We start from the raw sequence: 16,706 nt of genomic DNA, 5'->3' as shown, positions 1-16,706 counted from the left end.
TTAGTTCAAGGGCTGAGAAGTTGGCTCAATAGTAGAGTGCTTGCCTTGCATGCATGAGGCCCTTGGTTCGATTCCTCAGTACCACACAAGCCGAAAAAAGCCAGAAATGCACTGTGACTCAAGTGGCAGGGCACTAGCCTTGAGCTGAAATGCTGAGGGACAGCACCCAGTCCCAGAGTTCAGCCCCCATGACTGACAAAAAAAAAAAAGATTTCGTTCAATATATGAAAATGGAACCATGTAACTTGAAGGGATGGGTGGGGAAGAATGATGGAAGGGATGACATTGATCAAGATTCATTGTACTCATATACCGAGTACAACTTCACACAACTACTGCTACTACTACAAATTTTAGTTCATCTATGAAGTCTTGATCCTCCATTTAAAAACAGTGACTTTTTACAGTTAGAATGTTGCCTCTATAAAAGTCCCACTTTTTGTTTTGGTACAGAGCCTCCCCTTTGTTATGGGTTACATGAATGAAAGAAAAGAGCCTTTCTATAAGGTACTTTTTTCTGGAGAAGTCTCAGGAAGAATTACTCTGTGGCACATTCCAGATGTCCCTGTATCCAAGTTTGATGGCTCTCCCAGAGGTAGGATAATTTCTAATCATATGCCTAATGAGAAACAATTTGTTTTTTTTAAGTCTTTTTTTCAAATTAATTTTCTTCATTGGTATTATAAAGGTGATGTAGAGAGAGATTACAATTACATGCAGGTAATGAGTACATTTCCTTTCATATAGTGTCTTTTGTCCCCTGACACTCTCCCAGTCCTTCCCTCTGGTAATTTGTAATTCAAGAATTTTCTGTGTTCAGTTACATGGGGTTAAAATAAAAAAAAAGTTTTCTCATAACCTTCTAAGTATTATATGCCCCCATAAAAGCAGAAATAAAAATGAGTCTTAGAGATCAGATATATTAGTACAGCTATCGTAATTCAAATTAACATCAGTTGATTAAAACAAAGGATATATGTTGGCAATATGAATGTGGTTGAGCTGAACCACTATATTCCTAGTTTTAAAGCGTTATGTCTTGATAATATTTTCTCTACCTAATATGATTTATATTTTTCTTTCTTGTGTGTTTTCCTTTAGAGATACCAATAACTACCACCTGGACCCTTCAAGATAATTTTGATAAGCATCAAATGGTATCTCAAAGTATCATGGACCATTTCTCTGGCTTTAAAGATGAGGCAGGTAGTATGGTAGTCACATCATCAGAGTACGTTCCAAGTCTTGATAAGCTGATATGTGGCTGTGAAAACGGGACAATTTTCATCACCCAGGCTTTGAATGCTGCCAAGTCAGGACTTCTAGAAGGCTGTTCTTTACTAAAAGGTGATTGAACTTTATTTGACCCTATTTACATAATTAATGAAGCTTCAATTTCACTGTGCTTTATTTAAAGAAGAGGCCTAAAAGGAATCTATTAGTATTTGCTGAAAAAAAGTGTGCATATTTTAATACTAAAATGAAATAGACCCCTTAACTTTTTCCTCTTTCTTTTCATGTTTCGATATTGAAGCTTGAACTCAGAGCCTCACGTGCTAATTGAGCTTTTTCACTCAAGGCTGGAACTCTACCACTTCAGCCACAAGTCTACTCCTGGCTTTTTGGTGATTAATTGGAGATAAGAGTCTCCCATAGTTTCCTACCTAGGCAGGCTTCAAACCATGATCCTCAGATCTCAGCTTCCTGAGTAGCTAGAATTAGGTATGAACCACCTGTGCCTGGCTCAATGGGAAGTTTCTTTCCTTATTTAATCTTCCAGCTCCTTTCAACAAAGGCAGTGATAGTTTTTATATTCTTTTTGAAATTTTATGTATATTTGTACAAGCACACTGGCATAGCAGTATATATTCTTTAATTCACTTACATAAATAGAAATGTATTCTAAATACATCATTTTCTTTCTTTTTCTTTTATTTTTTGTGCTAGGACTTGGGCTTGAATGTCCCAAGCTTCTTTTGCTCAAGGCTAGCACTCTACCACTTGAGCCACAGCTCCACTTTTGGCTTTTATATTTTTATTTTTAGCAGTTTAATGGAGATAAGAGTCTCCTGGCCTTTCCTGTATGGGTTGGCTTCTAACTATGATCTTCAGATCTTAACCTTATAAGTAGCTAGGATTATATGTATGAGCAACCAGTGCCTGGCCATAAAAACATCTTAATAAGATGTTCTGAGCTTGTTATAAATGACTGCCAATAATCAAATTTTAATTTTTTAAAATTTCCATTAATTAGTGTTTAGATTTTCTACTCCTTAGCTACTATGGGTAGTATAGAATTTACCTTTTTACATATATGTAGACATACCTGTAGGATTACTCCCCATGAGTAGAACTACTGGATTAACAGTTATTCATATGTGTGTGCATGTATATATATATATCAATATATATATATCAATATATATATATCAATATATATATATCAATATATATATATATATATATATATATAGTTGGTGTTGGTGGTGATGGTGGTCATAGGGCTTGAGCTCTAGGCCTGGGTGCTGTTCCTGAGCTCTTCAGCTCAAGGGACTACCATTCTACCACTTGAGCCACAGCACAACTTCTGGTTTTCTGGTGGAGATAAGAGTCTTATAGGCTTTCCTGCCTGGGATGGCTTTGAACCATGATCCTCAGATCTCAGCCTCCTGAATAGCTAGGAATTTAGGTGTGAGTCACCGGCACCCCAGCAGTTATTTATATTTTTAATTTTAGAAATATACCTAAAACATTCTATAAAGAATTTACTTTGGTATACATACATATCCAAAAAGTTGCCTATGAAGTTTCCCCAAATTTGCTAAATTTTTGCTACTAAATTTTTTAATTTTTGCTAAATTTTGTGCTACTAAACTTTTTAAATTTTGCAAACCAGGAGTAAAATATATTCTCATAGTTTAATTTTTGTTTATGAAATGTATATATGTTCTATGTCTTTGACCATTACAACAACAAATATCTATGATATAAATTGCATTTTGCAGCAAGTCTTCTTATATAAGACATCCAGGAAAAATGGAGATTTTAAGGTAGATAGAAAAATGTATGTCATTTTTCAACTAATAAGTCCTTTTAAAATGTGAAGTCTTTAAGAGTAGAGACTAAATCTCTATTTTAAAAAACACAAAAACCAAGCTGATGGTGGTGGCTCATGCCTATAGTCCTATATACTCAGGAGGCTGAGATCTGAGGATCGTAGTACACACATGTACACACACACACGTGTACACACACAGACACAGACACCCCTTTTCCTACTAAAGTGTCCACTATTTCTTTAAGCTTACTTTCGCTACTTAGTGAATACTATCACTGCTCATGATTCAGTGATTGAAGTAGAGGACTAAATGGCAATGAGCTGAAGAGAGGTAATGTACCAGTATATAGCTAAATGGTTGCTTTAAAAGTGAAATAAAGAAAACCAAGCATTTATTTAAGTTTAGGTGATGTACCCTATTACCCAAAAAGCAAGCAGAAACATGCCTCTGATTTTAGCATCTGGATTAATGCTCATTATGAGTTCCTGGGAAATAGAAAGCAACGATGTACTTGATGGACTAGAAGTAACAGAAATAAAGAATTTATGGTATTCATTATGATCTTCTCCAGTTTCAAGGAGGTTAATGTTGAAGGCAGAAGTGGTTAGTGGGAAGAGAAATAACTTATCAGTAATCCTGTTTTTTAGTATAGATATAGTTTGAAATGCCTATGCATCGAGTAAGTGCCAGATCAGAGGCTGAGAAATGATTTATTCCACTGGACAGCCTCCTTGAAAGAAAGATGACAATTGTCCTGATCTTTCAATGCAGCATTTGTGGTTAACAGGGGAAAGGCTGTTTGTCCATGATAAAAGCATCTAGTCAGTGATTGACCCAGAAAAAAAAAGGCAGATTTGTTTCACAGCAAAGTTATGCTCTTAAGTTTTAAGGCTGATTTTTGACACTTGAAATGAAGTGAGTTACCTGAGCCTCTGATACATTATCTGTAAAACAAGCACGTACAGCTAGGTACTCGCTCATGACTTTCATGGACACATATTCCTTGAAACTTTTCTTAGGTTTTATACTTGATTGGTTGTATTAAAGAATGATAGAAATAATCTTAGGCTATTTGGTAGAGGAAAAGGAAATGAATTAGCTACTCTTTTTAGAATAGTGTTTGTTGTTTTTGTGACACATGAGTTGCTAACTTACATCTTAGAGAATTAGTAGACTTACACAACTGACTTAAGTGCTTTATCAGAAGCAAGATATAACTTCTGATGAGGTCTTTGCCTGTTCAGATAGCCTGAGGGTTGTTTACTCATTTTCTTGTCCAAGTGTTTGCTAATACTAAAAACTGATGAAAGAAAGCCAGGTACTGTGGTTCACACTTGTAATCCTAGCTACTTGGGAGGCTGAGATCTGGAGGATTATGAAATAAGGGCTACTGTTGCAAAACAATGTCTTTTCCACCCCTACCCCCCTTTAACCAATAGCTATTGTGTTTGTACATACCTGTCATCCTAGCTATATGGAGGCTAAGAACAGGAGGAACACAATTCCAGGCAAACTTGAATAGCAAAGTCTGAAAGACAGTCTCAGCAGAAGAAGCTATGTGTGGTAGCATGCACTTGGCATCCTGGTTCCAATTGGATACAAAAAAATGGGAGGATAATGGTCTAAATACAATCCTTAACAGCAACTTCACAAATAACCAGTGCATGTAAGGGCTGGAGGCATACCTCAACAGTAGAGCCCCTGCCTAGTAAGCACAGGCCATGTGTTCAAATGAAAAATCAGAAAATATAATTAGTTCTTGAACTAAAATAACTTCGTGCTATTTTGTTTGATTATTTTTTCAGACTCTCTCTCTAATAAAGTTCTTAAAGGGCATCACCAAAGTGTTACTTCATTGCTTTACCTACATAGTGTCTCTTCAAAATTAGACCAAAGTTGGATGGTGTCTGGGGACCAAGGTTCATGTGTCATATTGTGGGATATCTTTACTGAAGAAATATTGCATACATTCTCTTTGGAAGCTGGTCCAGTAACAAGTCTTTCAATGTCACCAGAAAACTTCAGAGTAAGTTAAAATAATTAAAACATGACAAAATATTAAAAGAACATCCAGGGAAAATAGTGCATATACTTGTGGGAAAATTTTTTCTATATATCCATATATAATGGGATTTTTTCCTTTCTAATCATTTTATATACATTTTAATTTATTATGTTACACAATTTTATTGCAAAGCAAATATGTAACCAATTCTCGCTTCCCCAAAGCCACTTAATTATTTCTTTGAGTACCTACCCTTTTTTCCTCTCTAGCTCTAATATGAGAGTTAAAAAATAAAACTAGGGCTGGGAAGGTGGCTCAGTAGTAGAGTGCTTGCATTGCATGCATGAGGCCCTGGGTTCGATTCCTCAGCACCACATAAGCAAAAAGAAAAAAGCCAGAAGTGGCACTGTGGCTCAAGTGGTAGAGCGCTAGCTTTGAGCTGAAGAGCTGAGGGACAGCGCCCAGGCCCAGAGTTCAGGCCCCATGACCGGACCCCCCCCAAAAAAAGAAGGTACTACAACAAAATGAATAAACAAATACATCTTTAAAAAAATAAATAAAAGTAATAATACAAAATTACAGTTAAACAATGGTTGGAAGGCATAAATTTAGTTTTTCTTCAATAATTTTCTTTTTAAAAAATATTGATATTTATGTTTTTCCCTATGTGGATTTTTATTTGCTGATTTCTTTTAGAACATAGTTTTGTTATTATTAGGTGGGGTTCAGAGGGGTTACCATTTCATAAGTCATGTAATGAGTACGTTTCTTTTTTTGGACAACATATCCCTTCCTTTACTTTCCCCCAGTTTTCTCCTCCTGTACCTGTGCTTCTTTCTCTTTTTTTCATGTAATTTACTTTTAATTACCTAAATTCTTATGGCCACATAATTTGCAAATTATCTCCCCTACTTGAAACCTTTTCTCTAAGAAGTTGGCAAAAAGCAGCACTATCAATCACATATGCACAGTAATTCCACAATTTTGTGTTTCTGAACAGTGGCTTAAAGACAAACCTGAAATAACAAGCTATCTTAGTAAAGAATTAAAAAATAAAGTTGCTTTTGTATCTATCTTGGTCACTTTTAAAAGCATCTGACTTACAGATCAACTATAAAATGTAATAAGTGTTAAATATTCTTTATTGGACAATTTTACATAAGCCATACTAAAATGCCTTTCAGTAAGTAAAAGACAGACTTCAAAGACATGGAAATCTAATTAAATTGGCATAGTCAAAACCAAAAATACAGACATTGCTTCCTCATCTTCAACCATTGCCTTTAACAGGTTAATGATCATAAATTGAAGTAGGTGAATCTTGCTTGGTTCTGAGATAGTGAAGGGATTTCTCCAGTATTTAAAGATCCTCTCAAAATTAACTATATAAATCTGAATCCAAACCCAATCTCTGACAGATTTGGAGATGGTATCCTGCTGAAAAATTGAACTTTACTAAGTCCACTTATATCACAGAAAGGGAAAACAGTGACAGCATTTTTTAAGATCGTATTTATTTAAGCACAAGACAGTTTACTTAAATCAGGATTGTACAAAAATATTCTGTCAGCCATTTATGGTCTAAATTCTGATGTTAGAGATCAGTTGAATTATGGTACATATTAAAAAGCCATGAGACATTTGTTTTACAATAAATAAGGCAGTAGTTATTACTCATTGTAGCTTTTTTGAATATAAGCTATCAAATCTGCCCTTTTTCCCTTCTTATTGCCAGAGAAGATCATTTTTGTTCCAGGGATGTACTTTTTGGGTGTGTCATCTCCCCAGGTGATGCCTTTGTCCCTTCTTGTTGGCATCTGCATAAGAGAATCTAGTTGCTTGACCCGTCTTCGGACCAAACAGACCATTAAGCCCAGTCTAGTACTTGCTTTTCAACAGTGTGGCACTGGGCACGCTTCTGAACAAAAATCTTCTTTCTCAACCTCACCCATTTTAAATTTGCTCTTTCGTCACTACCACTGGAAAGATAACAGCTCCAAAGCCAAGTGTCCTGCTCTCTAGCCCAAGGACATGCCGGCCCTAGCCTATATACCACTATGGGTATAACTGCACTCCCTGTGCTTATTTCTTTAATAAATATTGAACTTCAACAAATTCATGAGTACCAACCTATCTAGAGTGAGCCACATGAAACAGGTTTAGTTATAATTTTCTCATGAAAGCCAAGTTAGGTTCATCTTCCATAAAGCTTATGAAAATATATACTAAAGAAAATATATACTGTGTTTTTGTAGTAAGATATAAGGAAAGCAGCATTTCAACAATACAAATGATTTTTAATGACATAATGGTAGGTCAGTGTTTAAAATAGTTTTCATCTGATTTGGAATATCTTGATAATATCTTTTATTCCTGAGTCTTTTTATTTTTTTTTTCTTTCTGCTCCAGGGCAGAAGTCCAAGTCAGTTCCAGTCCTAATCCCTTTTTCTCTTGATTTGATTCTAAGGCTCAGCGCCCATTCAACCCACGTCAAAAGGTACTTGACCGAAAGAATAAAGCAGCAATCCTTTAAGGCAGTCAAGACAGGGCTCAGTGGAACTTGAACTATAAATCCACCAGTGAGGGACCTGTACCCCAGAAGAGTATGCTTTTCTGTGATTACTCCCTTCTCTTTATTCTTCCTATGAATTCTTTCACCTTTTATTTTTCAAATGCTTAGAAAAACAGAATCTGATTGGCCTAGTGTCAGTCCCTGGTGGGGATCCATTCCTGGTCATAAGATTTGTTCCCTCCCTCCCTCCTCTCCTATCTCTCTCCCCCCCTCCCTCTCCTTCTCCCTCTTCCTCCTTCTCTTCCCTTCTCTTCTCTTCCTCTTCTCCCTCTCCCTCCCTGCCTCCCTCTCTGCCTCCCTCTCTGCCTCCCTCTTTCTCCCTCCCTCTCTCCCTCTCCTCCCTTTCTCTCTTTTTCTCCCTCTTTCTCTTCTCTTTCTCTCTCTTTGGTATGTATGTGTGGACCACAAGGGCTGTACATTTTAGAAGCTGTGGGTTAGGCAGGAAAGTCAGAAAAAAATATGACATTGTATCTACTCTACAAGTCTAGCTTCCCATGTAATTATTTTTCCTCAGGATTTATGTAGTATTTTTAAAACGAATCTTGGGGGGCAGAAATGTTTCCAAAGCTCCAGAGGTGGGAAATAAAGGCCCGGAGAGAATTTCAAGATCACTCATCTTTAAATCCAGGAATTGAAATTATGGGTAGGTCAACAACACCCAGCTTAGATAGTCATGGTCCTCAACTGTAGTGAAGGAAACCACATGCTGACTTTTAAAAAATACCTTTTTTAAAAAACTTATTTATTCTTATTGTAAAGGTAATGTACAGATGGGTTACAGTTAAATGTCAGATAAAGAATACATTCTTTTTGAACAATGTCACCCCTTCCCTCATTCTCTCCCAGTTAAAATTTCAAGATCATTGTCCTAAGAGCCTATTTTTGGTTCTTGTGTCTTTGAGGCTGTACATTCAGTTGAACTACTGTAGGCTTACCTCTTTTAGATTGTGTCTACACTGAATTTCCTGTGTGGATTAGAATCTGTATAGTTCTGGGAACAGCACCAAATCACATTTTGAGGCTTTCAGTGGAAACTATCATCTTATGATACCCTTGGGCCTAAGCTTGTGTCTACAAATAGCTTCTTTTTGTGGCAACAAATTAGTTCTGGGGTTTATTTTATTCTACATTATTTCCGATGTCTGCCTCACTGCCTGAATTTGCTGAGTGATGATCAAGTCCTTCATTTATCTCCCAAGTAGATCTAGCCAAGAATTTTCCTTTCTACTTCTATCTCTTGACCTTCCTGAGAGGTTGTTGAGTTTAACTCTACTATGTATTTAAAGGCCCTCCTTAGAGGGCCATGTGAAGAGTTTCTATAGAAAGTAGAAATGTCAAAGACAAATAACAAAACCCCCCAAAAGTAGAAAGGTCTTATTTTTTTTACTTTTTATAAATCGGACTTTAACCAAAGTGACATATTACTAGTCGGGAAATATTTATTTAGTCATAAACCATCTGATTACTTGGACCTTCCTGTTGTCCTGTTGTCTTTTCCCAGTTCAGAGATGATCAGATAATCTGCTGTGTGTGCAGTGACCACTCTGTGTCTCTCCTTCACCTGGAGGGGAGAAGCTGCCTCCTTCAAGCCCGGAAACACCTTTTCCCTGTGAGGACAATCAGATGGCACCCTGTGGAAAACTTTTTAATTGTTGGATGTGCAGATGACTCTGTCTACATCTGGGAAATTGAAACAGGTAAAGTGAATTTTTACTCTTGTTTATTCTTTGCATATTTATGCTGCACAAGCATTTGGCCAGGTAGAAAGCTCAAGAGATTACATAGGGTTGACTTCATTTCCTTTAATCTTTGCATGGGCTTTATCTATGCCTTCTGGGGCATATATGGAAAATAAAGCACAGAAGCTTAAGTCAGATCCTGATCATCTGATGGTTAGCTGACAGGGCAGTGCAAAGGAATGAACCGGATATTTCTGGAAGCTATAAATAAAAACATAAGTTATCTACTTTAATTATTAACAAGAGAAAAATTTAGTGTCCTACTGGTCTCAAATTATCATTAAATTCTGCCGTCTTCAGCATACTCACTATCTCAGCAACATTTTGAGCTAATTGATCATCAGGAATAATGGAATATAATTAATTAGAAAACTCAAAAAAAGTTGAGTCAGGGAAACGGAAAACTAAGTGGCTCAATTAAACTTTTCATATTGTACCACAGAGAATGGAGAGTTTGAATTGTAATGGTTTTTGCTTAATTTGCTCTATATGTAAAATTAGAGATTGAGAGGAATGTATTTCAGAAAATTCTGAGGATTTATCAAATAAGGTGAGGCAAGTAATGAATGGGAGAGAGGGAGGTGAGCTTGGGAGTGTGTTTCATTGAAAGGATTGCATGGTTCTTATTGATTAATCAGTAGTGGTTTTACATTGAGTGTTATAACAAATAGTTCATAACAGTATATTTTGGAGTTATGCCTCATCAAAATAATAACTATTTTCTTTACATTTGACTACCATGTGTTACTGACAATGACTTATACCCTCATCATTTCAAGGGGGCAGCATAGTGTTGTCCTTCATTTGCCAGCTGGTTTTGCTTTAGAGTTTTGATGTCTTTCATGTGTTATGTCATGTGTTTCTCACATTTTCTAGGAAGGGAAGTATTATTAGCATCTCATTGATGGAGACTTGCAGATCTGTATGTAGATTTGCAGGATTTTGTAGCTCATAATTAGTGAACTCTCGTGGTTCTTTGCACAACAAATCCAAAATTAGGAGAGTTTCAGAAAGTCTTAGGCAGTTTACTTATGAGAGTGGCCATTGAGTTTAGTGGATTAAAATAAGCCTATTAAAGCCAAGATTGCCTGTAGGACCTGCTCATGAAGACAAATATATGACTTTGGGCTAATTATATGATTTCTCTGCAGGACAATTTTCTTCTCTGTGAAAAGGGAGTCATAATCCTCACTGCAAGAGTAAATAAGCTACTATCCACTAGCTTGTAAATTAAATGAACTACTATCTATAGGCAGTGAGCTCTGTGATTATCATAGAATACAGTAAAGTCTTCTGCTTATGAAGGCCAAGTCTGAAGCATCACAGACATGACAAGTGTGCACAGTTGCATGTGTAATTGTGAACACTTTGTCACTGAACATATATTTCTCACATAATGGAATAAAGTATCTGGTCACAATCAAGTGTTCATGATACTTTCAGGATACCTTTAGGTAATGCAACATTTTATTTATGAAATTCTTGATGTAGGAAATAAAGGAGAGAAACCAACCAACTAGTATTTCTTGAGATTATATTTTCATTTTACACTTAATTTTTATTATTATTTCCCTCAAATATGTAATGAAATGTTGTAGACATTTGAAAACTAAAAAGACATAAAATGGGGGAAAACGATCCTATCCTACTACCTAAACATAGTGGTATTTATACTGTGACCTACTTTCTGTCAGACATCATTTTAATGTTAGTAAGTAGAATTTTTTTTTTTTGCCAGTCATGGGGCTTAACTTGGGGCTTGGGCACTGTCCCTGAGCTTCTTTAGCTCAAGGCTAGCACTCTACCACTTGAGCCATAGCACCCTTTCCAGCGTTTTCTGTTTATGTGGTATTGTGGAATCAAACCCAGGGCTTCATGAATGCTAGGCAAGCACTCTACCACTAAGCCACATTCCCAGCCCAGTAAGTAGATTTCTGTATTATATTTCAGTCAGTCCTGGCAGGAAACTGCATTCAATTCAGATAGGTCAAATAATGAAATTTCAAAAAAGGAATAGTTATAAGGCTATGAGTAGGCAGACCAAGAGCAAGCAGTGAAGTGTCTAGCACCTAGACCCTGGCAGCATCAGGAAATAATTGTTACCTATAGAGCTGAAACAAAGAGGAGAAAATAAAGTGCTGAAACCCAGCAAGGGCTGATGTTCAGGGAAAGTAGGTTCTCCTAATAAGGTACAAGAAAAGCACTTTTAGCCAGATACACAGGAGAAACAGACTATGTTGAAAGATAATGTCTTCATTTCCTTTGAGTCACCTCCATTAATTTAATCCCGGAGTCAGAGGTGAAAGATGTTCAGTTGTGGGCATCAGTTTGTTGTACTTGAGGTAGGACAACTAAAAGTTAGAAAGAATGGAATGGACAGGGATCACTATAGTGACCATTAAGAACACATCATGGTTTAATTCATGAATCCCCCAGAGCTGGTTTATTGGTAGTGTTTCTTATGAAAAATACACATGTTAAACATGTGTATGTCTAGTGTCGAATCTAGAGAGTGTTCCAAATGAGACTAGTTATCTCATGTGAACTACATTCATGTTTATTTTATTTTAGGGTTTTTTTTTTGGTTCCCGTTCTTGGGCTTGAAATCAAGGTGTGGGTGTCATCCCTTAGCTTTTTCCCCCAAGGCTGGCACTCTACCAGCTGAGCCACTGTGTTACTTCTGGCTTCTTGGTGGTTAATTGGAGCTCAAAGTCTCATGGACTTTTCTGCCCTGGCTATCTTGGACCTACAATCCTTAGATTCTGATGCATGAGTCACTAGCACCTGACTACAATGATGGTTTTTTAACAACCTCAGCTCCAACTGAACGTTATGACTGCTGAAAACTGTACTCATGAGTATATTGATGTCTTCATATTGATGACATGCTCTTGCCTAAAGCATTACCTCATTCCTTATAAGTCTGTGTTCTTCCTCTTGGTCTTGTATCTGGTACTGACTCTTTTTTTAACCAGTTGCCTTTAATCTCTGCAATTCCTCTTTTGCTTATAGTTGAACAAACTATTTTTTTTCCTTAAGTGGAATTCCATCTGGCTAAGAAGGTTTCATCATACTTGATTTTAATTTTTTTATGCATGTAGAAATATCTGAGCTCAGAAGCCTTTTCATTTATATTTCCACAAGTGTAGGGAGAAAAACACCAGCTGAGACTCAAACAGGCTGAAAAGAGCCTAACTGGAATGTGTCTTGTTGACTTATATGACTGGCCCATAAATCAGTGAAAGAATGCATGAACTAACTCCAGCATTGTTGGCTTTAGTAGATGGGGTTGAAATGAATTCACATGAACACTGGCCAGTTGTGGTGGCCCTCAGCTCATGACTGTCCAGCTGTAATTGGTCCTTTAAAAGTTCTTCTAGGAGCCAGGCACCGGTGGCTCACGCCTGTAATCCTAGCTACTTAGGAGGCTGAGATCTGAGGATTGCGGTTCAAAGCCAGCCCGGTCAGGAAAGTCCAGGAAACTCTTCAATAAACCACTCAAAAAACCGGAAGTGGTGCTATGGCTCAAGTACTTGCCTTAAGCTGAAGAGCTGATGGACAGTGCCCAAGCCCAGAGTTCAAGCCCCATGAATGATGGGGGGAAAAAAAAGTTCTTCTAGGATTTCTGGATCCCACAGGGCATGCCCTTCCTCCTTAGGTGTTAAATCTGTGTATTTTCTACCCCAGTCACTTTTTCCTGGGCCTTTGACTTTTTAAAAAATATTTATTTTATTGTAAAGATGCTGTACAGAGAGGTTACAGTTACATGAGTAAGGTAATGAGTACATTTCCTATCGAGCATTGTTACCTCTTCCTTTGTTTTTCCCTATCGTCTCTTTCCTTTGCCTCTTATGTGTAGTAATAGATATTCTCTCTAGAGTTCAACACTAGCTCCAACTGTGAATGGCCTTAGACTTGTGTTCTATTTATTCAGTATTCTGCCTCCTGAAAGTAAATGATGTGAAAATAGACATCAGATCCCTCAGCCATTGAACCATCCCAGAGCTTGTACAGAAAAAAAAAAAAAAAAGTCATCAGTGGGATAATGGTGGGGAAGGGGAGGGAGACAGGACACTAGAAAGGAAAAGGAAGAAGACATTGAGCCAGAAATACTAATTTTTATTTGTTCTAAAGTCTTTTTGGGGTATGTGCTGGTCCTGGGGCTTGAACTCAAGGGCTTCTTTTATTGAAGGTTAACATTCTACCACTGGAGCCACAACATCACTTCTGGTGCTGAGTCCTTTACTGGAGATAAGTCTCATGGACTTTTCTGCCCAGGCTGGCTTCAAACTGTGATCCTCAGATCTCAGTCTCCTAAGTAGCTGTGGTTAAAGGAATGAGTTATCAGTGCCCAGCTATGTGCTCAAAGTCTTTGTGGTTGATGTTTGGATATGTATAAGGCTTAGGATCAATTCCTGTGCCACCTCTTCTCTCAGGTGTGGAGGATGCAGTGAGACTTTGTTAGTCTTAATACTTTGTTACCATCAATACACACTTTATTCCTGAGACTCTGAAAGAATGCACTTGCATATCTTAGAGCCACTCCTACCTCCATAGCTTGTTGTATCTTAAAATGGCACAAGGGCTGTCTTTCAGTGACTGGTGTCATCATATGCATGTTGGATAAAGCTTGGGATCCTAGGTGGGCACCTAGGTGGACATGTGCATCTCATGGGAGAGGCGAAGGACTGAAGTTGGCAAGTGTTTGTGCTAACACCAGGGGTCTTCGTCATGGCAGAAAAGACAGGTCTGCCAAGTTGGGAGTGATGCAAGCATCCAGTTTTTCTTATTGATTTCCTGGCTGCCCCATGATATTTAGGCCTGATTAGGAAGGAAGAGAAATTGGAGATGTCATTTTGATTAATATTTGCACTCCCCCAGTGTGTTTGGCACTGACGATGATGGTGGGTAGATCTGTGGACCTCATTTCTGTAACACAAAAGGAGTAATGCAATACAGATTTCCCCAATAAAATGCACCGTGAAAATGATTTTCAGTAGAGTACCTTGTCCTTTTCAATATTAAATTTGAAATAATTCTGAGGTCTTTTGTGCTTGCAGAAATAAATTTACATAGAAAAACTTATGAAATGACTTCCTTGTATGCCATGAACTTAATGATTACTACTCTTGAAGTACTTCTGTCTGTGTTTTGGTGTGTACCATGTAAACAATTATATTGTGTTGTAAGAAAATGAAACTTTGTTTGCTTGAAAATAAAAAGATTTTTTTTGATAAGATGGTTCAGTAAAACTTTTTCTACACAGGACTGGATAGTAAATATTTTCAGCTTTGTGAGCCAGAATGATTAGTGAACTTTTCCATTGCAGGTCAAGAGAAAATATTAGATAAATACATAAAGAAATAGATAAGGCTGTGTTCCAGTAAATCTTTTTGATAAAAACAAGCAGACCTCCTTATAGGACTCTGAGAATGAAGATGATTCTTCTCTTCTTTCTTTGCCTCAGCTTCTTGAATGCACACACCACCATGTCCAGTAATTATTTTAACAGGAACATTGTTTCCATAACAGCCCATGTTCAAAACAGTTTATAATTTTTAGTATTCCATACCTCCCTGCCATGGTAGGAAGGCAGGATGATGTGGTTATATCCATCTTTGAAGAAATGGACCACAGAGAGGTTTTTAAGTCTGAAAGTCCACAGGCCAGGTGTTTGCCCTTAACAACAGGACAGATGTCTCCTCCTCCCCCTCTGGTGTATTTTCTGTTGTGTCTCACAATAAGAACACCTCCTGCAGATGGAGGCCAGGTCTTTTGAGACTGCCACACAGGGAATTAGATAAGAAAAGCTCTGAGAAGAAAGGAAATGGCTGCCAAGAAGCCTGCTACGAGCTCTTTTGAAGAAGGGTCTCTGGCTATCTCTCAGAGCTTGACTCTTAATTTACACAGAGTTCTAACAGCCCTGGTCATCTGATTTCTCAGATGACAGATTAGAAGCAGCAAATTACAATTGGGAGGCTGTTAGTGGCAGGCACTTCGCTAGCAGAAGGGACAGCTGAAGGAGGAAAGAGGAGGGAAAAGCTATGCATCACTGCTCCAGGCAGTCTTTCTTCAGCTCATAGGAAGAGCTGCCAAAACCTAAGTGCTGAAATGGTTTCTCCTGTTCAGGAAGCACATACATAACTCCACTGCTTCTGTTGGAGAAGAGGTGGGCTTTCTCCTTGCCAGGTACTTCCAGCCTCTGAAAGGTATATTGAAAGCTGTTGTATTCAATGGATTTCAGCTCTGGAGAAATCTCAGAAATAGCTTGGGACTTGGAGTTCAGACTGAAGTCTGACCAGTGAGTGGGTGGAATTCAGGATCCATGTGAATCGATTTTAAATCCTTAAAGTTTCAACTCAGGTAATGTGGGCCATGTGATCTTGAGCAGAAAGCTTTCTAACTATAGCATTGCTTTGAGGATCCAGTCCGTAGTTATGACATCATTTCTGTGGAAATATATACTCCAGTTATTAACCACTTTATTTTTAAAAAAAGCCTATTTCAGTAAGGAGTAAGGAGCCCAGTGCCAGTAGCTTACATATGCAGTTCTAGCTACTCTGGAAGATAAGATCTGATGATCATGCCAGACCCAACAATTAACCAGCAAAAAACTAGAAGTAGAGGTATGGCTCAAGTGGTTGAGCACCAGCCTTGAGCAAAAAAGCCAAGCAAGAGCTTAAGGCCATAGTTAAAGTCCCAGTTCGGGGACATACACATACACACACCACTACCACCTACCCACCCCCAAGAAAAAAAGAAGAGAAAGAAGAGAGGGAGGGAGAGAAAGAAAAGAAGGAAAGGAAAAATATAGATTAAAGAGTAAGGAAAAGATAACATACTTCAGGGATGTTTTCATCCTGTGTATTACATTTTTTAACTGTTAATTTAAAAATTTTATTATAAAGATACTGCACAGATGGGTTACAGTTGCATGAGAAATGTAATGAGTACATTTCTTGTTGAGCATTGTTACCCCCTTCTTTATTTTTCTCTTACTATCCCTTCTCCCCGCCACCTCCCCACTCTACCACCAGAAGTTGTAAAGTTCATTTTCAAAATAATGTCTTGTCGGTATCATTGTTGTAATGGGTCATCCTATGTCCTTTTTTCAGCATTTTGTTATTTCCCCTTTCCCTCCCCAAATTAGACAAGTGTATATACAAGATGCAGGATACCAAAATGTTAATTGTTTTTTAATTTGTGGATTTGTTTTTTAGTTTTTGCAATACTGGGGTTTGAACTCAAGGCCCTGTTTTCCTGCTGTATTAATACTTGAGACTTTTATGTTCGGTTATTTTTCTGTTAGGGTCTTATGCTTTTTACCCAGG

At 37.6% G+C, this 16,706-nt stretch overlaps 1 protein-coding gene and 1 pseudogene across 1 annotated transcript in view; one reads left to right on the top strand and one right to left on the bottom strand.

Annotated features, from left to right (window-relative positions):
* Positions 1 to 16,706, top strand: part of Wdr72 (WD repeat domain 72) — a 175,115-nt gene that overhangs the window by 41,115 nt on the left and 117,294 nt on the right. The window contains exons 10-13 of the mRNA XM_042687832.1: positions 454 to 595; positions 1,102 to 1,347; positions 4,865 to 5,085; positions 9,138 to 9,333. Coding sequence (XP_042543766.1) covers positions 454 to 595; positions 1,102 to 1,347; positions 4,865 to 5,085; positions 9,138 to 9,333 — 805 coding nt within the window. The remainder of the gene's footprint in view (positions 1 to 453; positions 596 to 1,101; positions 1,348 to 4,864; positions 5,086 to 9,137; positions 9,334 to 16,706) is intronic.
* Positions 6,735 to 8,823, bottom strand: LOC122114399 (annotated as a pseudogene).

The sequence above is a fragment of the Dipodomys spectabilis genome, unplaced genomic scaffold (assembly GCF_019054845.1).
Source record: "Dipodomys spectabilis isolate Male_0828 unplaced genomic scaffold, ASM1905484v1 ptg000108l, whole genome shotgun sequence".
Taxonomy (NCBI): Eukaryota; Metazoa; Chordata; class Mammalia; order Rodentia; family Heteromyidae; genus Dipodomys; species Dipodomys spectabilis.
Note: the sequence above shows the minus strand (reverse complement) of the source record. Positions and strands in the feature narration are given on the sequence as shown.